This window comes from Cnephaeus nilssonii, assembly GCF_951640355.1.
Source record: "Cnephaeus nilssonii genome assembly, chromosome: 20".
NCBI lineage: Eukaryota > Metazoa > Chordata > Mammalia > Chiroptera > Vespertilionidae > Cnephaeus > Cnephaeus nilssonii.
Genome location: NC_137091.1, coordinates 36,420,475 through 36,442,706, shown reverse-complemented (window position 1 = coordinate 36,442,706; position 22,232 = coordinate 36,420,475). Strand labels below are relative to the sequence as shown.

The window sequence follows — 22,232 nt, the reverse complement described above, 5'->3', positions numbered from 1 at the left end:
AGACGCAGAAAAAGCATTTGACAAAATCCAACACCTATTTTTGATAAAAACTCTCAGTGAAGTAGTAATAGAGGGACCATATCTCAACATGATAAAGGTCAGATATGACAAACCTATAGTGAACAATTATGCTCAATGAGCAAAAACTAAAACCATTTCCTCTAAGAGCAGTAACAAAACAGGGTTGTCCACTCTTTTCACTCTTATTCAATATGGTTCTGGGAGTCCTAGCTACAGCCATTGGACAAGAAGAAGAAACAAAAGGCATCCAAATTCTAAAGGAGGAAGTAAAACTCATTATTTTTAGATGAAACTGAAAATGGATAAAAAACTTAAATGTATGCTGTGAAACCATAAAAATCCTAGAAGAAACAATAGGCAGGAAAATCTCAGACCTCTCGCATAGCAATATGTTTACAGATACATCTAGGGCAGTGGAAACTAAAGAGAAAATAAACAAATGGGACTACATCATAACTAAAACTGCACAGCAAAAGAAATAATCAACAAATTGAAAAGGGAGCCCACTGTATGGGAGAACATATTTGGCAATTATATATCTGATAAAGGGTTAATATCCAAATTATATAAGGAATTTATACAGCTTAACAAAAGGAGGACAAACAATCCAATTAACAAATGGCCAAAGGACCTAAATAGAAACTTCTCCAAAGAGGACATACAGATGGCCAAGAGACATATGAAAAAATGCTCACAGTCACTGATTGTCAGAGAGATGCAATTAAAATGACAGTGAGGTATCACCTCACACCTTTCACCAAATGACAAGTGCTGGAAAGGATGTGGAGAAAAGAGAACCCTGGTACACTGCTGGTGGGAATGTAGATCAGTGCAACCACTATGGAAAAAAGTAGAGTTTCCTCAAAAAATTAAATATGGAGCTGCCAGTTGACCCAGTGATCCCACTTCTAGGCGTATATCCTACAAAACCCAAAACACCAATCAGAAAGAATATATGCACCCCTATGTTCATAGTAGCATTATTTACAATAGTTAAGATCTGGAAATAGCCTAAGTGCCCATCAGTAGACTAGTGGATAAAAAAAACTGTGGTGCATTTATACCATGGAATACTATGCAGCAGTAGAAAAAAAGAAGCTCGTACTCCTTAAGACCATATTTTGGTTCCTGGAGAGTATCATGTTGAGTGAAATAAGACAGAGAAAGGCAAGTATCACATGATTGCATTCATATGTGGAATCTAACAAAATTAACTGATGAACAGTGGATTCAGATACATTGAAGCATGTAACAGAGTATGGAATCTCAGAGGGAAGGTGAGGGTGGGTGGGTGGGAGGTAATCAGTCAAAGACCTTGTGTGCATATATGCATAACCCATGGACATAGACAGTAGGGTGCTGAAGGCCTGGGGTGGGGACTGGAGGAAGGCTGGAGGTGGTCAATTGGGGAAGAATGGGGACATATGTAATACTTTCAACAATAAAGAATTATTAAAAAAATAAAATACCTGCAAAAATAACCCTAAAGAAACAAACCAACAACAACAAAAAAACCCCACAAAATAAAATACCTGCAAAAAAACCAAAGCAAACAAAAAACCAAAGCTGAGGGAAAAAATAAGTTTATAATTATATGGATCTGGAACCTCTTGCATAGAGCATTTTTGTCAAATATCTGGATTTATCTACTTTAGTATTATTGCTAAATCAGGAATGCTTGTTTGTTTGAGAAAGTTTTATCATCTTGTAAACTTGGTTTTATTCAGAAATTTACTGAGATGTTTAAAAACAACTTTAAAAAGTCTCAGCACTAATGGTAACACTACTTGTGACATTTGACCCGTGAATAGCACACACTTATAGAAGCCTTAATTTGTAGATAATAAATTTCATTCATTCTACACACTTACTTGTATACACACATACTTAATATACATATATCGCTTTTTTTCAAAATGGTAAACATAAAAATATGTCAACAATACTTAGTTGAATATTATCATCTTACAAATCTAAATTTGTTCATTTTATTTAGTTGTAAGCATTTAATTATTTGTGCCTTCTGTAGTTGTGTGTGATCATTATTATACTGAAACATAACAGTTGGTCATTATCCATTTTTGGCATAATGTGTAAATGTGTTGTTATCCATAAGTTTTATTTTGGGAATGGTAGAGTAGTTTTTTATAAATATATATTTTTTAATATAGAGAGCACTGAGTTTGACAGAGGTATGAACCACAACCTGATCCTCCTGCTTAGTGTGTATTTTGGGAATGGGAGCATTCCCAAAGTGACAGGAAGAGGAGAGCAACAAAGGTAATTCTAACATAACTCATTTGGAGCTTTGTGAAAGGCATGGTCTCATGGTTCTATTTTCTCCTCTCCAGCACTGCCTTTTCCAGATGCTGTGCTTCTCCAAGATAGGCATCCAGGAGAGGATTAATCATTTCATACAGCCATAAAAATCATGGCTCAGGTAACTTGGTGTTTTCTCCTTTCATGTTTTATTTTTGTTTTGTTTTTACATAGTATGTACATATATGCATTCCGTATTTCTGAAACTTCCTAACTGGCCTCACTCAGGAATATGCTCCCCAGTTTATTCCATTCTTATAAATGACTAGAGGCCTGATGCACAAAATTTGTGCAAGGGGCTCGGCCCTCGCAACCCTGGCTTCATCTGGAAGGTCGTCCGGACAGGCATCAGTGTCGCTGTTTGGCCATCCAGTCTAATTAGCATATTATGCTTTTATTATTATAGATAGTGTCGTCTTTAAGTATGTCTTTCTAATCTAACCTATATTCATATCCTTATTTACTAATCCATTGAACATCTTTAACTAGAATCACTGAGTGATACAGCAAAAGAAAATTTCCTGATTTTATAAGATAGAGAAGAATGTTAAATGGTACCACACCTGAGAAAACTTTGATCTACTCTTTAGATCTAAATTTCCCAGTTAAGCAAGGTAGGAGTTGGTTTTGACTCTGCTCAGTCTCCATAAATTGCAAAAGCCCAGGCTTTCTGAGCTTTATGATTAAGGAGTGAATACAGAGAGATCATGGATCTTCCCTGGAAATCCATAATTGATACCAATAACATAGATGATTTTGAGATTCAATATTGTGTGTTAATCTTGAATGTGTAAGTTTGAATTAATATTTTCCACCTTTATGTTGCTTAAGACAAGAAAAAGTCATGTTCATTATGTTTATCATCTTGATTAATAATAACAATAAAGATCATCATTCATATGCAAAAGCTGTTGAGAATTATAAACTCCCCAAAGCAAGAAATGCTTATGAGCCGAAACCGGTTTGGCTCAGTGGATGGAGCGTCGGCCTGCGGACTCAAGGGTCCCGGGTTCGATTCCGGTCGAGGGCATGTACCTTCGTTGCGGGCACATCCCCAGTGGGGGGTGTGCAGGAGGCAGCTGATTGATGTTTCTCTCTCATCGATGTTTCTAACTCTCTATCCCTCTCTCTTCCTCTCTGTGGAAAATCAATAAAATATATTAAAAAAAAAAAAAAGAAATGCTTATGAGATTTTTATATAACCTACAGTGTTCAAATATGCATGTCATTAAATCAAGATATATTGATTATTTGGAGCAATTCTGCAGCCTATTAAAAATACTTACTAAATTATTAGTAACAAGGAAAATGCCTATGATGTAATATTCTGATATAACAACAAACTTGGTTTTAATATATTCTTCATTTTTTGCAAATATTATTTTATGATAGATATAAGATTTTACTGAAACATTTACCCAATTACTTTTCTTATTTATATTTTAGTATATTTTTTATTTTTTAATTACAGTTGATATGTAATATTATATTAGTTTCAGGTGTACAACATACCTTTTAGGCATTGCTCACCCTGATAAAACTTATACTCATCTGACACCATACATAGTTATTACAAATTTTGACTACATTCCCTATGTTTTATTTTACATGATTATTCTGTAACTACTAATTTGTACTTCTTAATCCTTTCATCTTTTTCACCCATGCTCTTAATTCCCCTCCCGTCTGTCAACCGTCAAAATGTTCTCTGAATCTTTGAGTCTATTTCTATTCTACCTGTTCATTTATTTTGTTTTTTAGAAATCATATGAAATTTTTCTATGTCTGACTTCTTTCACTTAGCACAAAACTCTTTAGGTCTATCATGTTATTGCAGATGGCAAGATTTCATTCCTTTTTTATAATTGAGTCATATCCCATTGTATATATGTACCACTTTTTCTTTATTCATTCACCCCTATTGATGGACACTTAAGTTGCTTCCATATCTTGGCTGTTGTAAATAATGCTGCAATGAGCATGTGGATACATATATATTTTTGAATTAGTTTTTTGGGTTATTTTGAATAAATACCAATTAAGTAGAATTGCTGGGTGCTTTATAACCTATGTTTTAAAGTCTATTTTGACCAATATAAGTATTGTTACACCAGCTTTTTTTGTTTTTGTTTTTGTTTTTTTACATTTTTATGAAATATCTTCTATCCCTTTACTTTCGGTCTGTTTGTGTCTTTTGATTTTAAGTGAGTCTCTTGTGGGGTCTCTTCTCCTTCTGCTACCTTTATGATATGAATGATGGTATGCTTGATATTGTTGTGTCAGTTTCCTTAAACTATTTTTCCTTAAACTATATTTTTGTGGGTTTTTTTGCTACACTAATTGGGTGTTTCCTGCTACCGTGACTTCCAAATCGCTGATTTGATCCTCTGCTTCATCTAATCTGCTTTTGATTCTTTCTAGTGTATTCCTCATTTTAGTTAGTATTTTCTGCATTTCTGAATGGTTCTTTTTTTATGGTCTTTAGGTGTGGATTTTTTTTTATTTAAATATATTTTATTGATTTTTTACAGAGAGGAAGAGAGAGGGACAGAGAGTTAGAAACATCAATGAAAGAGAAACATCGATCAGCTGCCTCCTGCACACCCCCCACCGGGTATGTGCCCGCAACCAAGGCACATGCCCCCGACCGGAATCGAACCTGGGACCCTTGAGTCCGCAGGCCGACGCTCTATCCACTGAGCCAAACCGGTCTCGGCATAGGTGTGGATTTTTAAAATGCTGTTGAAGTTCTCACTAAGTTCCTCAAACATTCTTATAATTGTTGTTTTGAAGTATGTATCTGGTAATTTGATATCCTTCATTTCATTTACTTCTTTTTCTGGAGATGTCTCCTGTTCTTCCATTTGGGACATGTTTCTTTGTCTCACCATTTTGGCTGCCTTTCTATGTTTGTTTCTGTATATTTGGTAGATCTGCTATATCTCCATGTCTTAGTAGGATGGCTTTATGTAGTAGGTGTTCTGTACAGCTCAGTGGGTAGCCTCTCCTGTCATCTGAGCTGGACAGTTTATACATACCCTGTATGTGGGCTATGTGTATCTTCCCTGATTGTTGTTGGTATATCAGAGGGAGGGATTGACCAGCCATGACTACAGTGGAGGAACCACAGTGCAGAGGCTGACCCCACAGAGTAAAACTTGCCTCAGTGGGGCTCTGGTGCCCGTCAAGTCTGCCCCTGGAGTGTGTTGCTCATGGAGATGGTTGGGTGGTACTCCAGTTTAGTATGAAGCTGGCCATACACTGGCTCTGGGCCTTTTTCGAAGGTTCAGACCAAGGTTAGCTGTTACCTGTGCCTTGTCCAGGGCTACTAGGCATGAGCTACAAAGTGATCTGCAGATGGGTGCTACTTGTGCTGGGAGGTGCTACTTGTGCTACTTGTGCCTTATATGATGTTATTTCAAGGTTGTTTTGAAGTAATTGACTGAATTTCTTCTTATTCTCAAATGAATGGATTTAAATTACTTGGAGATACCTGGGAGAAATCAAGATGCAAACCAAGTTTGGCTGCTGCTAGTGCCAGGTCTGGGACCACTTAGCAAGAGGTCAGATGCTGCTTGTTTGGGGCTATGAACGTTTGAGCGAATTTAGGAAAGTCCACAGCATGAGCCAAGACAGGCAATTTTTATAGAAAATCCACTGGAAGTGGCTTAAATGGCCCTGCAAATTGGGTGGGCAGGGTGTCAGGGACTCTTATTTCTTAAATAATAAATAAAAAGGAAAACTTTCATTTATTGAGCAGGTAGGATATACAAGATACAGATTGTACAGGGTGCTTCTGTATGCTATTTTGTTTAGTTGGGACATTGCATTTTAAAATTAATTTTACTTATTTAACTTCATTAATTCCTAGACTATGTGTATAATGAGTTGTTCTAAATTCAGGAAATGCTACAGCAACAGGAATAAAAAGGAACATGTTGTCACTTCAGAAGCACCAATTTTTGTAGTGTCATCCATGTGAGATACTTCCTAGCATGTTTGTTCTGCTATCTCTATGGTTAAGAGCTCTGCATCATCTCCCCCTCCATTGAAAATACATTTTCTTTTTTTGTATGTGTGTGGGTGTATTTTTATTTATTTATTTTTCTTTTTTTATTGTTTAAAGTATTACAAATAGTAGTACATATGTCTCCTTTTTTTCTTTCCACAATTGACTGTCCCCTAGCCTCCCCTACCCCGGCACATGCCCTCACCTCCCTCCCAGTGTCTTGCATCCATTGGTTATGTTTATATGCATGCATACAAATCCTTTGGTTGATCTCTTATCTCCCTCCGCAACCCTCCCCAGCCTTCCCGCTGTCATTTGACAGTCTGTTCGATGCTTCTCTGCCTCTATCTATTTTTGTTCATCAGTTTATTGTGCTGGGATAGCTCAACCAAGGGTTTGGTGAGCCTGAGGGAGTGTGGTGAAGGATTGAAGAAAAGACAGACAAAGAAAATAAGCTGGGTCCAGGTGGATCTCCTATGCCTGGCTTAGGCCACAGAGAAAGATCCATATGGCAAGCTGAGCCTTTATTTTATAGCCAGAGGTAGTGGTCACCTTAGTTACAATGTTCTTGTGAGTTTCACTTGTTTTGGCAGCACTTGCTGTACCTCCCACAATCCATTAGCTACCCAGATAGGATCTAGAGGATGTCATAAGGTCAAGCTTAATTATGCTAAGAGGGCTGTGCCCTCTAAGCTGGGACTTGTTTGTAGCTCTGCCAACAGGTCAGTCCGAGGCTTAACCCTATAACCGCTGCCTACAGTTTATAATGTTCTTTATTATCCATAAATGAGTGAGAGCATATGGTATTTTTCTTTCACTGACTGGCATATTTCACTTAGCATAATGCTCTCCAGTTCCATCCATGCTATTGCAAATGGTAAGAATTCATTCTTTTTTTATAGCAGCGTAATATTCAATTGTGCAGATGTACCACAGTTTGTTTGTTTTTTTAAATATATTTTATTGATTTTTTTACACAGAGGAAGGGAGAGGGATAGAGAGTTAGAAACATCGATGAGAGAAACCTTGATCAGCTGCCTCCTGCACACCTCCCACTGGGGATGTGCCCACAACCAAGGTACATGCTCTTGACTGAAATCGAACCTGGGATCCTTCAGTCCGCAGGCCGATGCTCTATCCACTGAGCCAAACCTGTCAGGGCTGTACCACAGTTTTCTAATCCACTTATCTGCTGATGGGCATTTAAGCTATTTCCAAATCTTAGCTATTGTAATTTGTGCTGCTATGAACATAGGGGTGCATATATCTTTTCTGGTTGGTATTTCTGTTTTCTTGTGATGTATTCCTAGAATTGGTATTACTGGGTGAAATGGGAGTTCAATTTTTAATTTTTTGATGAAATGCCATACTGTTTTCCACAATGGCTGCACCAGTCTGCATTCCCACCAGCAGTGAAGGAGGGTTCCTTTTTCTCCACATCCTCTCCAGCCCTTGTCATTTGTTGATTTGTTGATGATGGCCATTCTGACAGGTGTGAGGTGGTACCTCATTGTTGTTTTGATTTGCATCTCTCGGATGATTAGTGATTTTGAGCATATTTTCATATATCTCTTGGCTTTTTGAATGTCCTCTTTTGAAAAGTGTCTATTTAGGTCATTTGCCTATTTTTTGATTGGGTTATTTATTTTCCTTTTGTTAAGTTGTATGAGTTCCCTGTAAATGTTGGAGATTAAACCCTTATCGGAGATAACATTGGCAAATATGTTCTCCTATGCAGTGTGCTTTCTTGTTGTTTTGTTGATGGTTTCTTTTGCCGTGCAGAAGCTTTTTATTTTGATGTAGTCCCATTTGTTTATTTTCTCCTTCATTTCCATTGTCCTAGGAGCTGTATTGTTAAATATATTGCTACGACAAATGTCTGCTATTTTGCTGCCTATGGCTTCTTCTAAGATTTTTATGGTTTTGCATCTTACCTTTAAGTCCTTTATCCATTTTGAGTTTATTTTCTTTATATCCACTCCTAGTATTATGTTTGTTGTTTCAGAGATTGGTGATGTTCAGGGATGTTGCCATTGACTTCTCTCAAGAAGAGTGGGAATGCCTGGACTTTGCTCAAAGGGATTTGTACAGAGATGTGATGTTGGAGAACTATAGTAACTTGGTGTCACTAGGTAAGAATATGCCATAGTATTTTAGGATCTATCTTTGAAATAATTCCTTATATGATGTTATTTCAAGGTTGTTGTTAAGTAATAAACTGAATTTCTTTTTATTCTCAAATGAATGGTTTTAAATTACTAGAGGCAGACATAGATAGTTTCATATAGGGTACATTTATCTTTAAAATATAATTACCTATCTTCCTTCTGTCTTTCTTCCTATCTTCCTAACGATCTAGGGGCTAAATTTGAATTCTGGGACACTTTTGCTATTTGTTGTTACAATTTAGATCTGCTAAAGGAGCTTAAATATTAAAAAAAAAAATAGATGCAGAAATAAAAGTTTGTTTTTTTACAACAGAAGAGCTTATTTATATAGTGACTAGAGGCCCAGTGCAGGACTTCGTGCATGGGTGGGGTCTGGCTGGCCTGCCCTGATTGGACCAATCAGGCCAGGTGGTCTGGGGAAAGGTGATGCGGGTGGTTGGCAGACTGGCCCCGCCCCTTAGTTGAACTCTGGTTGAGGGGACAATTTGCATATTACTCTTTTATTATATAAGATAGGATGGATCAATGCATTTCACTAACAATTCAAGTGTACCCAATCCATTGCAACAAACACAGTCTCATTTGTGTTTTTTAGTTGAATATTACATTTTAAGAACTTTATATTTCACATTGAATGAGTATGTTAGAAACACTTTTTATTATAAAACTAGAGGCCCGGTGCACGAAATTTGTGCAGTGGATGTGTGTGTCCTGCCCAGCCTGCACCCTCTCCAATCTGGGACCCTTTGAAGGATGTCCGACTGCCCGTGGGATTGGCCTAAACGGGCAGTCAGACATCCCTCTCACAATCCAGGATTGCTGACTCCCAACTGCTTGCTTTCCTGCCTGCCTGATTGCCCCTAACCACTTCTGCCTGTCAGCCTGATCACCCCATAACCTGATCACTGCCCTCCTTTGCCGGCCTGGTCCCCCCTAACTTCCCACAACTGCCCTCCCCTGCAGGCCATCTTGTGTCCACATGGGGGCAGCCATCTTAGACCACATGACGTCGGCCATCTTGTGTCTTGGTGTGACGGTCAATTTGTATATTACTCTTTTATTAGATAGGATACCCTAGATTGGCAAAAATAAAGAACTATGACAGTCTTCACAACTTTTGGAGGCAGAAGTGCTGTATACTTCATTATTCACAATAGTAAAAAAGTGGAAACCCCCCAAATGTCCACCAGCAAATTAATTAATGAATACAATTTAATATTATTTATTCATTAAAGGAATGAAGTTCTGATACATACCACAGTATGAAAAAATGCTCAGTGAAAGAAGCCAGACACAAAGCCTACATAATGAATAATTTCATTTATATGAAATGTCCACAACAGACAGACCTATATATAGAGAAAATAGATTAGTTGTTGTCTAATACTGGGAGGTGGGGATGGACTGGGAAATAAAAGTGGGGACACAGAAAAGGACTGCTAATAGGCACGGGTTTCTTCCAAGTTGATACAAATGTTATAAGATTACATTGTGGTGATTGTTACACAACTCTGTGACTATACTAAAAACTAGTGAATGTACATTTCTTCTATAATTGAAACTTTGTAGCCTTGAGTGGAGGCCTGGGTCCTCCAAGGTGTACAGAAAGCTTGGCTTCCTCCATTGCCAGGAAAACCCAAGCCTCCTGCTCACTCTGTGGCCGCAGCCATCTTGGTTGGGTTGATTTGCATACTTGCTCCTGATTGGCTGGTGGGCACTGCTTGTGGGTGTATCTGAGTGATGGTTAATTTGCATATTGCTCTTCTATTAGATAGGATTTATATTTCCTGATTTTGATTCCCACTTTCCTGCTTCTTCCCAGTAATTGCGAAGTGTCTAAAATTTTTCTTTTTTTAAAGAGAAGCTTTACTTGGAAGACAGTTAAATTGCCCGCAGATCAGCTTTCAAGACTTGAATTTATGCTCTGTTAGTATGGACTTATGGTGGCCTTTAAACTAGGCTGCCAGCAGGCACCTGGCACCCAGGACCCAGGCTTCCCTCGCAGCCCTGGCTTCGTCTTGAAGGACATCTGGTCTAATTAGCATATTACGCTTTTATTATTGTAGATAAATTCAACAATGGCAATTTCTGGGGAACAGATCTGATTCTTCAGTTTCTCACACACCTGAGGGCTCCTCGGTACTGATGAATTATCTATAGCATTTTTTTCTTTTGAGAGTCTAGGCTAAGAATAAAATATAACTTGTAATTTTCTTTTGAGGTCAGATGGACTTTTTCCCTCTTTGAAATATAAGCCTTGGATAGTCCTGATTTTGTGAAGGGGTTCATTGCTAATCCATGACAATTTGTAGACCCAAGAGTTTGTCTCCTGGATAATTTTTCAGACTATTAACATACACATTTTAAGGCACTTTAAGTCAGGAAATACCCTGAGTTCGGTGACTTGACAGCATGCTTAACTCTAGCTTCTGGTTCTCGTGTCATTGTGCCTCCTCTGGATCTTCTTTACTTTCTTTTAAAAATTTTTTTAAATTTATATTATTGTTGAAAGTATTACAGATGTCTCCCTTCTTCCCCCCATTGACCCTCTCCTCCCCACTCCTGCCACCTCCCCAGGTCTTCAGCACACTATTGTCTGTGTCTATGAGTTACGCATATTTATACTAATAAAAGGGTAATATGTTAATTAGATCAGGAGACCTTTCGGACATCCTTCCGGACAAAGCCATGGTGGCAGGGCTGAGGCAGAGGCACTTAGGGGAGATCAGGCCAGGAGGTGAGGGCAGTTGGGGGCGATCAGGCCAGCAGCGGGGGGAGGGAGGCAGTTGCTGGGGATCAGGCTGGCAGGAGGGCAGTTGGGGGTGAGCAGGCCGGAAGGGGGGGGCAATTGGGGGCAATCAGGCCGGCAGTGGGGGGCAGTTGAGAGTGAGCAGGCTGGCAGGGGGGGGCATTTGGGGGTGAGTAGGCTGGCAGGGGGGCTGTTGGAGGTGAGCAGGCCGGCGGGGGGCGTGTAGTTGGGGGTGAGCAGGCCTGCAGAGGGGGTAGTTGGGGGTGAGCAGGCCAGCAGGGGAGGCACTTGGGGGCAAGCAGGCCGGCAGTGGGGGGCAGTTGGGGGCAAGCAGACTGGTAGGGGGGTAGTTGGGGGTGAGCAGGTCGGCAGTGGGGGGCAGTTGAGGGTGAGCAGGCCGGCAGTGGGGGCAGTTGCTGGCAATCAGGCTGGCAAGGGGGGCAGTTGGGGGCGAGCAGGCGGCAGGGGGGCAGTTGCTGGTGAGCAGGCTGGCAGGGGAGGCAGTTGGGGGTGATCAGGCTGGCAAGGGGAGGCAGTTGGGGGTGATCAGTTGGGGGTGATCAGGCCAGCTGGGGAGGCAGTTGGGGGTGATCAGTTGGGGGTGATCAGGCCAGCTGGGGAGGCAGTTGGGGGTGATCAGGCTGGCAAGGGGGCAGTTGGGGGTGAGCAGGCTAGCAGGGGGGGCAGTTGCTGGTGAGCAGGCTGGCAGGGGAGGCAGTTGGGGGTGATCAGGCTGGCAAGGGGGCAGTTGGTGGTGAGCAGGCTGGCAGGGGGGGCAGTTGCTGGTGAGCAGGCTGGCAGGGGAGGCAGTTGGGGGTGATCAGGCTGGCAAGAGGGGGCAGGCCGGCTGGGGGGCAGTTGGGGGCAAGCAGGCTGGCTTGGGGGGGCAGTTGGGGGCAAGTAGGTCAGCTGGGGGGCAGTTGGGGGCAAGCAGTTGGGGGTGAGCAGACTGGCAGGGGGGTAGTTGAGGATGAGCAGGCCGGCAGTGGGGGGCAGTTGGGGGTGAGCAGACGGGCAGGGGAGGCACCAATTTTGTGCACTGGGCCACTAGTATGCATATAAGTTTTTTGGTTGATCTCTGCCCTTCCCTTTGAGAATCGCTAGTCTGTTGCATACTTCCATTTCTCTGGATCGATTTGTGTGTCATTTTATTTTGTTCATTAGATTTCATATATAAGTCAGATTCTGTGTAATTTGTGTTTCTCTGAGTGGCTTATTTCACTTAGCCCAGTGGTTGGCAAACTCATTAGTCAACAGAGCCAAATATCAACAGTACAACGATTGAAATTTCTTTTGAGAGTCGAAAACCAACTTCTGCGCATGGGCCACTAAGTTTCAATTGCACTGTACGTGTGCGCCCGCATGTGGTATTTTGTGGAAGAGCCACACTCAAGGGGCCAAAGAGCTGCATGTGGCTCGCGAGCCGCAGTTTGCTGACCACTGACTTAGCCTAATACTCGCCAGATCACTCCATGTTGTCTCAAAGGGTAAGATATTCTTCTTTTTACAGCTGCATAGTATTCCATTGTGTAAATGTGTCACAACTTTATCCATTCATCTAAAGATGGACACTTGGTTGTTTCCAGATCCTTCTCCATAGGGTACATATATTCTTCTAATGATGTTTCAGGATTCTGGGGATACATTCCTAGAAGAGGTATCACTGGGTCAAATGGCAGTTCCATTTTTACTATTTTGAGAAAACTCCACACTGTTTTCCATAGTGGTTGTACCAGTCTGCATTCCCACTAGCAGTGTATTAGGGTTCCTTTTTTTTCCACATACTCTCCAACACTGTTGTTTGTTGAGTTATTGATGGTTACTGTTCTGGTAGTGTGTGGTGATACCTAATTGTAGTTTTAATTTGCATCTCTCTAATGATTAGTGACAATGAACATTTTTTCATTTGTCTCTTGGCCATTTGTATGTCCTCTTTGGAGAAGTGTCTATTTAGCTCCTCTGCCTATCCTTTAATTGGATTGTTTGTGTTCTTTTTGTTGAGTTGTATGAAGTATTTTATATATTTTGGAAATTAAGCCCTTATCAGATGTATCATTGGCAAATATATTCTCCCATATAGTGGGTTGCCTTTTCATTTCAATGTTAGTTTCTTTTGCTGTGCAGAGCTTTTTATTTTGATGTAGTCCCATTTGTTTATTTTTTCCTTTGTTTCTCTTACCATAGGAGACATATTGGTGAAAATTCTGCTACCTGAGATGTCTGAGGTTTCCATTTATTGAAGAGACTGTCTTGACTCCATTGTATGTTCATGCGTCCTTTGTCAAATATTAATTGAGCATAGTGGTTTGGGTCGATTTCTGGGTTCGCTATTCTATTCCATTGGTCTATATTTCTGTTCTTGTGCTAGTACCAGGCTGTTTTGAGAACAGTGGCTTTGTAATACAGCTTGAAATCAGGTATTGAGATCCCACCTACTTTGTTCTTCTTTCTCAGGATTGCTGTGGCTATTTGGGGTCTTTTTAAATTCCAGATGAATTTTTGGAGAGTTCTTTCTAGGTCTGTGAAATATGCCATTGGTATTTTAATGGGGAGTGCATTGAATCTATAGATTGCTTTTGGTAGTATGGACATTTTAATGATGTTGATTCTACCAATCCATAAACATGCTATGTTCTTCCATTTGTTCATGTCTTCCCCTATCTCTTTCTTCAATGTCCTGTAGTTTTCCACATATAGGTCTTTTACCTCCTTAGTTACGTTTATTCCTAGGTATTTTAATTTTTTGGTGTGGTGGTAAATGGCATTGCTTTTTTAATCTCTCTTTCTTTAAGTACATTATTGGTGTATAGAAATGCCATAGATTTCTTGGTGTTAATTTTGTATCCTGCTACATTGCCGATTTCATTTATTAAGTCTAATAGTTTTTTGATGGAGTCGTTGAGTTTTCTATGTACAGTATCATTCATCTGCAAATAAAGACAGTTTTACTTCTTCTTTTCCATTATGGATGCCTTTAATTTCTTCTTCTTGTTTGAAAGCAATGGTTAATACTTCCAGTACTATGTCAAACAGGAGTGGTAAGAGTGGGCATCCCTGTCTTGTTCCTGTTCTTAGGGGAAATGGTTTTAGTTTTTGCCCATTGAGTATGATGTTGGCTGTGGGTTTGTCATATATGGCTTTTATTATGATCCTTCTATTCCCACCTTGCTGAGTGTTTTTATCAAGAAAGAGTGTTGGATTTTGTCAAATGCTTTTCTGCATCAATTGATATGAATGTGATTTTTATCCCTCAATTTGTTTATGTGATGTATCACGTTTATTGATTTGCAGATATTGTACCATCCTTGCATTCCTGGGATAAATCCTACTTGGTCATGGTGTATGATCTTTCTGATGTACTGCTGGATCCGATTTGCTAGAATTTTATTGAGGATTTTGGCATCTATGTTCATGAGGGATATTAGCCTATATTTCTCTTTCATTGTGTTGTCTTTATCTGGTTTTGGTATTAGGGTGATGCTGGCTTCATAGAAGGAGCTTGGAAGTGTTCCTTCCTCTTGAATTTTTTGAAATAGTCTGAGGAGGATAGGTTTTAGTTCTTCCTTGAATATTTGCTAAAACTCCCCTGTGAAGCTGTCTGGTCCTGGGCTTTTTTTTTTCTTTTTTCTTTTTTTCTCTAGAAGCCTTTTGATGACTGCTTCAATTTCTTCCATATTTATTGGCCTATTGAGATGTTTAGATTCTTCCTGATTGAGTTTTGGAAGGTTGTGTTTTTCTAGGAATATGTCCATTTCCTCTAGGTTGTCCAGTTTTTTGGAATTGAGTTGTTCCTTTGTATTTTGGTTCTCCTCTTTCATTTCTGATTTTGTTTATTTGGGCCCTCTCTTTTTGTTTCTTGGTGAGCCTGGCTTAGAGGTTCATCAATCTTGTTTATCCTTTCACAGAACCAGCTCTTGGTTTTATTTATCTTTTGTATTGTTTTTTGGGTCTCTATGTCATTTATCTCCGCTCTGATCATTATTATTTCCTTCCTACTGATCACACTGGTCTTTTCTTGTTGCTCTCTTTCTAACTCTTTGAGTTTAGGGTTAGGTAATTTATTACCATTGTTTCTTGTGTTTTTTTACAGCAGACTTATAGAGCTATAAACTTCCCTCTCAAGACTGCTTTCGCTGTGTCCCATAGATTTTGAATTGTTGTGTATTCATTGTTGTTTGTTGCCATGATGTTTTTAATTTCTTTTTTGACCTCTCTGGTAACCCAGTCATTATTTAATAGCATGCTATTTAGCCTCCAGGTGTTTGATTTTTTTGGATTGTTTTTATTGTAGTTGATTTCCAGTTTTATGCCATTGTAATCTGAGAAGGTGTTTGATATAACTTCTATCTTCTTGAATTTGAAGAGACTTTGCCTATGACCTAACATATGGTCTATTTTTGAAAATGACCCATGTGCACTTGAGAAGAATGTATATTCTGTGGCTTTGGAGTGAAATGTTCTGAAGATGTCAATTAATTCCATCTGGTCTAGTGAGTCATTTAGGATTGATGTTTCTTTGCTGTTTTTTTGTTTAGAGGATTTGTCCAATGGTGATAGTGGGGTATTAAAGTCCCCTACTGTGATTGTATTGCTGTCAATCCCTCCCTTGATATCCTCCAGAAGTTTTTTTATATATTTGGGTGCTCCGGTATTGGGTGCGTATATGTTTACCAGTGTTGTTTAGTGGTTAGAATGTCGGCCCATGCATTAAAGAGTTGTGAGTTTGATTACCAGTCGGGGGCATGTCTCTGGGTTGGGGGTTTGCTCCCCACCCCAGTCAGGGCATATGCTGAAGGCAATCCGTTAATGTATCTCTCTGATGTTGATGTTTATGTTTCTCTCACTCTCTACCTTCCCTTTCCCTCCCTCCCTTTCACTCTTTCTGAATAGCAATGGAAAAAATACCTTTAGGTTAGGATTAACAATAATTTTTTTTTAAAAGGAAATGTTATCTATTTGCCGATACTCCCAAATTTACATTTCTAATCCATATATTTCCTCAGAACATATACATATGCATATACCTGTTTATTCCACATCATTATGATATTAAATAGTTCAAAACCAAACTCTTGATACTCTCCCAAATCTGCTCCTATTACAGGGAGAACTTCTCTGTAAATGGCACTTTCATTGCTCCAGATGCTCAGGTGAAATACTTATTTTTCTTGACTTCTCTTTGTCATATTATATGTTCAGTACATCACAAAATCTTCATTATACCTTTAAAGTATATTCAGAATCCAATGATCCACACTTTTCTCCATAATCATCTTGTCTTCACCACGTGGATTATTGCTATAGCTTCCTAACTTCTGTCACCAAGCCTTTGTACTTTCATATTATCTGTTATTTTTTAGTTTGAAAAAAAAAAAAACAGAATGATTCCTTTTTAAACAGATGTCAGAACTTGTCATGCTGAATCTTATAATCTTTCAATGACTCCTCATCTCATAGTAAAAATCTAATTTCTTAAAATGCCAAGACTACGTAGTGATTTTTCTTGTGATTTTCTTTTGAGGCCAGAGTATTATTTTTTCATTCATGTGAACTGCAGGCTTTGGCTGGTTCCAATATTGTGAATTTTTTTCTAATCTCTTACCTACTTTTGGTCCAAAGCCTTGTCTCTTGGATTTTTTTAAAAGATAATTTTAGGCAGTTGAAGAGAGTAAATGTTCTGAGAGTAGCTATGATTTTTAAGGATGTTTAGCATTCTAGTTTCTTGTTCTGACTTTATTGTGGCCACTGTGGATCTTCTTTATTTTCCTCTAAGCTTGACATATTTTAGAAGGTTGTTTATCATGTTTTATTCAACATTTATTGGTGTTCTTTAGGAAATCTGATGTACCATCTACATATAAAGTGTATCCACTGTCACAGTCATAGTAAACAACAGAGCCATTACACTCACAAATTCTCTCATGCTTTCCCTTTGTTGTCAACCCCTTACCCCTCACCAGCCAATGGAAACTTGGCATATTTTCCATCCCTAAAGTTTTATGTTTTCCAGGATGTCATGTAAATATAATTGAAATATGTAGTCTTGGGGTCTGGCTTTTTTCACCTAGTGATATACTGTATATTTTACTATATTGTTTTTTTTTTTACTATGGAAATTCTACTTCTTCTAAAATGACAGCCAAAATTATTATTATTTTTTTAATCTTTCAGATTTGTCATCAAGATGTGCAAATAACTACTTACCTCCAAAAGAAGAAACTTATAAAACAGAATTATTTCAATGGGAAATGAATGACTGGCTTCAAAACTATGATCTTAAGAAGTCTATTTCTAGAGATTATTTGGAAGTCAGAGGCACATTGGAAAATCAGAAGGAATATTTCAGGCAAGGAAAGATTATATATGAAAAAATGTCTATTTTCAATCAGCATACTTACTTATCTCAATATCCCTCATGTAATTCTGAGAAGCCCTATAAATGTAAGGAATGTGGGAAGGCCTTTAGACGAGCCTCACACCTAACTCAACATCAGAGTATTCATACTGGTGAAAAACCCTATGAATGTAAGCAATGTTTGAAGGCCTTTAGTCGTGATTCACAGCTCAGTCTTCATCAGAGACTTCATACTGGTGAGAAACCGTATGCATGCAAGGAATGTGGGAAGGCCTTTACTCAGAGCTCACAACTGATTTTACATTACAGAATTCATACTGGTGAAAAACCATATAAATGTGAACAATGTGGGAAAGCTTTTATTCGTAGTTCACAACTAACCCGACATCAAAAAGTCCATACTGGAGAAAAACCTTATGAATGTAAAGAATGTGGGAAGGCCTTTACTCAGAACTCACAACTTACACTGCACCAGAGACTTCATACTGGCGAGAAACTCTATGAATGTAAAGAATGTAGAAAGGTCTTTACTCAGCTCTCACAACTTATTCTACATAAGAGAATCCATTCTGGTGAAAAACCCTATGAATGTAAGGAATGTGGGAAAGCTTTTATTTGTGGCTCACAGCTTTCTCAACATCAGAAAATTCATAATGGGGAAAAGCCATATGGATGTAAAGAATGTGGGAAGGCCTTTATTCGTGGCTCATTACTTATGCAACATCAGAGGATTCATACTGGTGAAAAACCCTATAAATGTGAACAGTGTGGGAAGGCCTTTATCCGTGGTTCACAACTTACTCAACACCAGAGAATTCATACCAATGAGAAGCCCTATGAATGTAAGGAATGTGGAAAGACCTTTAATCATGGTTCACAACTTACTCAACATCAGAGGATTCATACTGGTGAGAAACCCTATCAATGTAATGAATGTGGAAAAGCCTTTAATAGAGGCTCACTACTTACTCGGCATCAGAGGATTCATACTGGTGAGAAACCCTATGAATGTAAAGAATGTGGAAAGACCTTTAGTCGTGGCTCGGAACTTACTCAACATGAGAGAATTCACACTGGTGAGAAACCTTATGAATGTAAGGAATGTGGGAAGTCTTTTATTCGTGGTTCACAGCTTACTCAACATCAGAGAATTCATACTGGTGAGAAACCTTATGAATGTAAAGAATGTAGAATGGCCTTTACTCAGAGTTCACATCTTTCTCAACATCAGAGACTTCATACTGGTGAGAAGCCTTATGTATGTAATGAGTGTGGAAAGGCCTTTGCTCGTGGCTTACTACTTATACAGCATCAGAGAATTCATACAGGTGAGAAACCTTATCAGTGTAAGGAATGTGGGAAGGCCTTTATTCGTGGTTCACAACTTACGCAACATCAGAGAATTCACACTGGAGAAAAACCCTATGAATGCAAGGAATGTGGGAAAGCCTTTAGTCATGGTTCTCAACTTACTCTACATCAAAGAATCCATACTGGTGAGAAGCCCTATGAATGCAAAGAATGTAGAAAAGCCTTTACTCAGAGCTCACACCTTTCTCGACATCAGAGAATTCATACTGGTGAGAAACCATATCAATGTAAGGAATGTGGGAAGGCCTTTACTCGTGGTTCACAACTAACTCAACATCAGAGAATTCATATCGGTGAGAAATCTTTTAAATATAAGGAATGTGGAACAGACTTGACTCATAGCTCACAAGTTTATATATGAATTATTTGAATCTTTGTGATTAATAAAGAGAGACTTCAATGGTCATTAATCCATTACAATCAAAGAATTCTTAAAATGTGAATATGGGAGTACACTTGCCTCATAAAACTGCATCAATGAATTTATTTGGGGAAAGATAGTGATAATGTAATCCATGTAGAAAAATTTATTACCAGGAACTGATTAAACGTTAGTGAATTTTAATCAACAGTAATGTAGTCAATATTGGAAGGCCTTCAGCCATTGCATGTCTTTTTAAATCTTATTTTGACTCTATCAGTTGCTTTCCTTTGTGACATTTGTTATGATAACCTTTAATCATTTGTAAGAAAACCTAATAATACCTTCCTTATCAAATTCTAATAATACCTTCCTTATCAAAGTATTATGTGAGTTGTTACATGTAAAGCTTTTAGAACAGTGCCTTTAACATAGCACAAATATTAGCTGTTATTATAGTGTTAGATAATTTGCATGAGAGGAGGACACTTATGAGTATAATGAATATTGAGAAATATTCCATTTAACATTTAACCCCCATTATTTGAATGGGGAGCACTATATGCTATAATAAATGTGAGCAAGCTTTTATTTAGATTTCATCCAATATGCTACAAGAGGAAATTCATACTGTATTAAAAAACAACAACACTGTAGGTTTAATGAGTGGATTGTTGACGAGGTTTTAAGTGAATTGTAACAAAGTCCAACAACTCATTTTCTACTATTTCTGACCACAATTCAAGAATAGTATTTATAATTGGATAATCATAATCTTTCTACTGGGAACTTTTTAAAATTTTGGGTTTACAGTTTTTGATTAATCTGAAAATAAAAACTGACATTACAGACTATTTTGCAATGAAAAAATGAGTCTATGTCAGAGACTGCTGTTTTTTTCTGCCCAGTATCCATTTCCCTTTTTTAGTAACTGTATTCCTGATTGAAAACCTATGTAAGCTTCCCTTGCTGATCAAAGTGGGAAAGATATTTTGTATGATTAGGACATTTAACCTCCCCCCCCCCCTTTATTTTCCCTCTGTCTACAATATGGACATTTAATCTGCAGCGCTGGCAGTTTTATGGGAACTTTGAGAATGGGTATTAAGGATGGTGGAGCAGAAAAAAACAAAATATACACCTTTGCTGATTTTATACAATAGCCACAACTTTGGTTTTCCTGCTTCCTGTATTTCTTTATATAGAAATGAAAATAAACTTACTTATTGATGCTATTGTTATTTTCAAAATTATTAAGGATATAAAATTTTATATCTGGATGTGGAGTCATGTGGGTAAGGAAGTCTCAAATGTGGCACTGCTTTAGGTCTGTGGAGAATGAGGATCTACCTATCTCAGACTAGAAAACTGAAGATTGTTTTTATACACAAAACATTTGGTCAGACTCCCACTTTATCTCACAAGGCATATCTTGTACCAATTAAGATTATGATGTTAGGGAAAATAATAGGACTTATTCAGAATGTGGGTATTGTATGCTTCTTTCTGCATTTGGTAATATCCTGTGAAAGAAATTTAGTGGAGATTTAGATAGCAAGGGTGCTTTCAGAGATTGAAAACAATGTTGCGCCGAAACCGGTTTGGCTCAGTGGATAGAGCATCGGTCCCAGGTTCGATTCCGGTCAAGGGCATGTACCTTGGTTGCGGGCACATCCCCAGCAGGGGGTGTGCAAGAGGCAGCTGATAGATGTTTCTCTCTCATCGATGTTTCTAACTCTCTATCCCTCTTCCTCTCTGTAAAAAATCAATAAAATATATTTAAAGAAAAAAAAGAAAACAATGTTGCTTTGTTGAGAGTTGTAGGTGCTCAATCCAGGTTGATGGTAAATTTTAGAACTTTGATCCTTGTGGGATTCAAAATGCCAAACTCATTAACTGAAGCCACTTACAATGATTTAAAGTGGCAGCCTAAACAAGAAATGAGACTATTGCTAATCCTTGTAAATGCAGTAAATCTGTTAGCAAAATAAAAAATAATTTAAAATGCTTTCCCAATGTTCTTAATTATTAAGTACTTAATATTTCAGCTACTCTTTTAAGGTATTTGTTATATATCAGTGAACAATTCTAGCAGGAGAAGATAGAATAATACATTGTAGAGTATGTTAAAACATACGTGTTATGGGGGGAAATTTTCAAAAGGACTGGAGGGGGATATAATTTAGGCTTCTATATGAAATAGAATGATCAGGGTAAACCATGGAGAAGGAAGTATTTGAGTTACGATTTGAAGGGGTGAAGGAGTAAATCATTATCTAAGGGAAGGGCATTCCAGGCAGAGGAAAAAGCAAAGGCCCTTACATTGCTGGTGTGTTTGAGGAACACCAGTGGAGATATTGTAAGGGTTTGTGCTGATGGGTGATTGATAAAGGAGGTAAGAAAGATAATGACTATACCTTGTAAGTCATTTTGTATTTTGAGCAGAGGACATGATCTGACATATTGCTATTATGTTTAAAATTTTTAAAGTCTAAGTGGCTATGAGTAGAGGTTATGGCATTAATTCAGATAAATGATGATAGTGACTCAGACCAGAGTAGCAACAATGGTGAGAAGTGGTTGGATTCTAGATATATGGTAAATATGATGGAGCAAGCAAAATTTGTTTAGGGGTTAGATGTCAGGTGTAAGAGAAAAAAGTCCAGGGTACTGACCCAAAAGTTTAGGGCTCAAGTAACTGGAAAAATGTTCTCATCAGCTGAGATAGGGAAAGGTACAGTTCCATCGGGTTTTTGGGGGGGAGATTGGAAGTACAATTGTGGAATACTGAGTTTGGCATGTCTTTTTGACACAAAATAACAATATTGAGTAAGCACTTGGATGTTGTAATTTGTACTATTCTAGAGATTATATTAATT

General features: G+C 38.4%; 1 protein-coding gene across 7 annotated transcripts in view; it reads left to right on the top strand.

Moving 5' to 3' along the window:
• Nucleotides 1–19,406, top strand: part of LOC307116234 (uncharacterized protein) — a 28,371-nt gene extending 8,965 nt beyond the window's left edge. For 4 of the 7 annotated variants that reach the window (XM_079799989.1, XM_079799990.1, XM_079799987.1 and 1 more), the window contains 3 exons: nucleotides 2,373–2,461; nucleotides 8,355–8,481; nucleotides 17,438–19,406. In XM_079799989.1, coding sequence (XP_079656115.1) covers nucleotides 2,453–2,461; nucleotides 8,355–8,481; nucleotides 17,438–19,353 — 2,052 coding nt within the window. In that variant the 5' untranslated portion in view covers nucleotides 2,373–2,452 and the 3' untranslated portion in view covers nucleotides 19,354–19,406. The remainder of the gene's footprint in view (nucleotides 1–2,372; nucleotides 2,462–8,354; nucleotides 8,482–17,437) is intronic. The other 3 variants (XM_079799992.1, XM_079799991.1, XM_079799993.1) reach the window with 2 other exon arrangements.
• The last annotated feature ends 2,826 nt before the right edge of the window (nucleotides 19,407–22,232 follow it).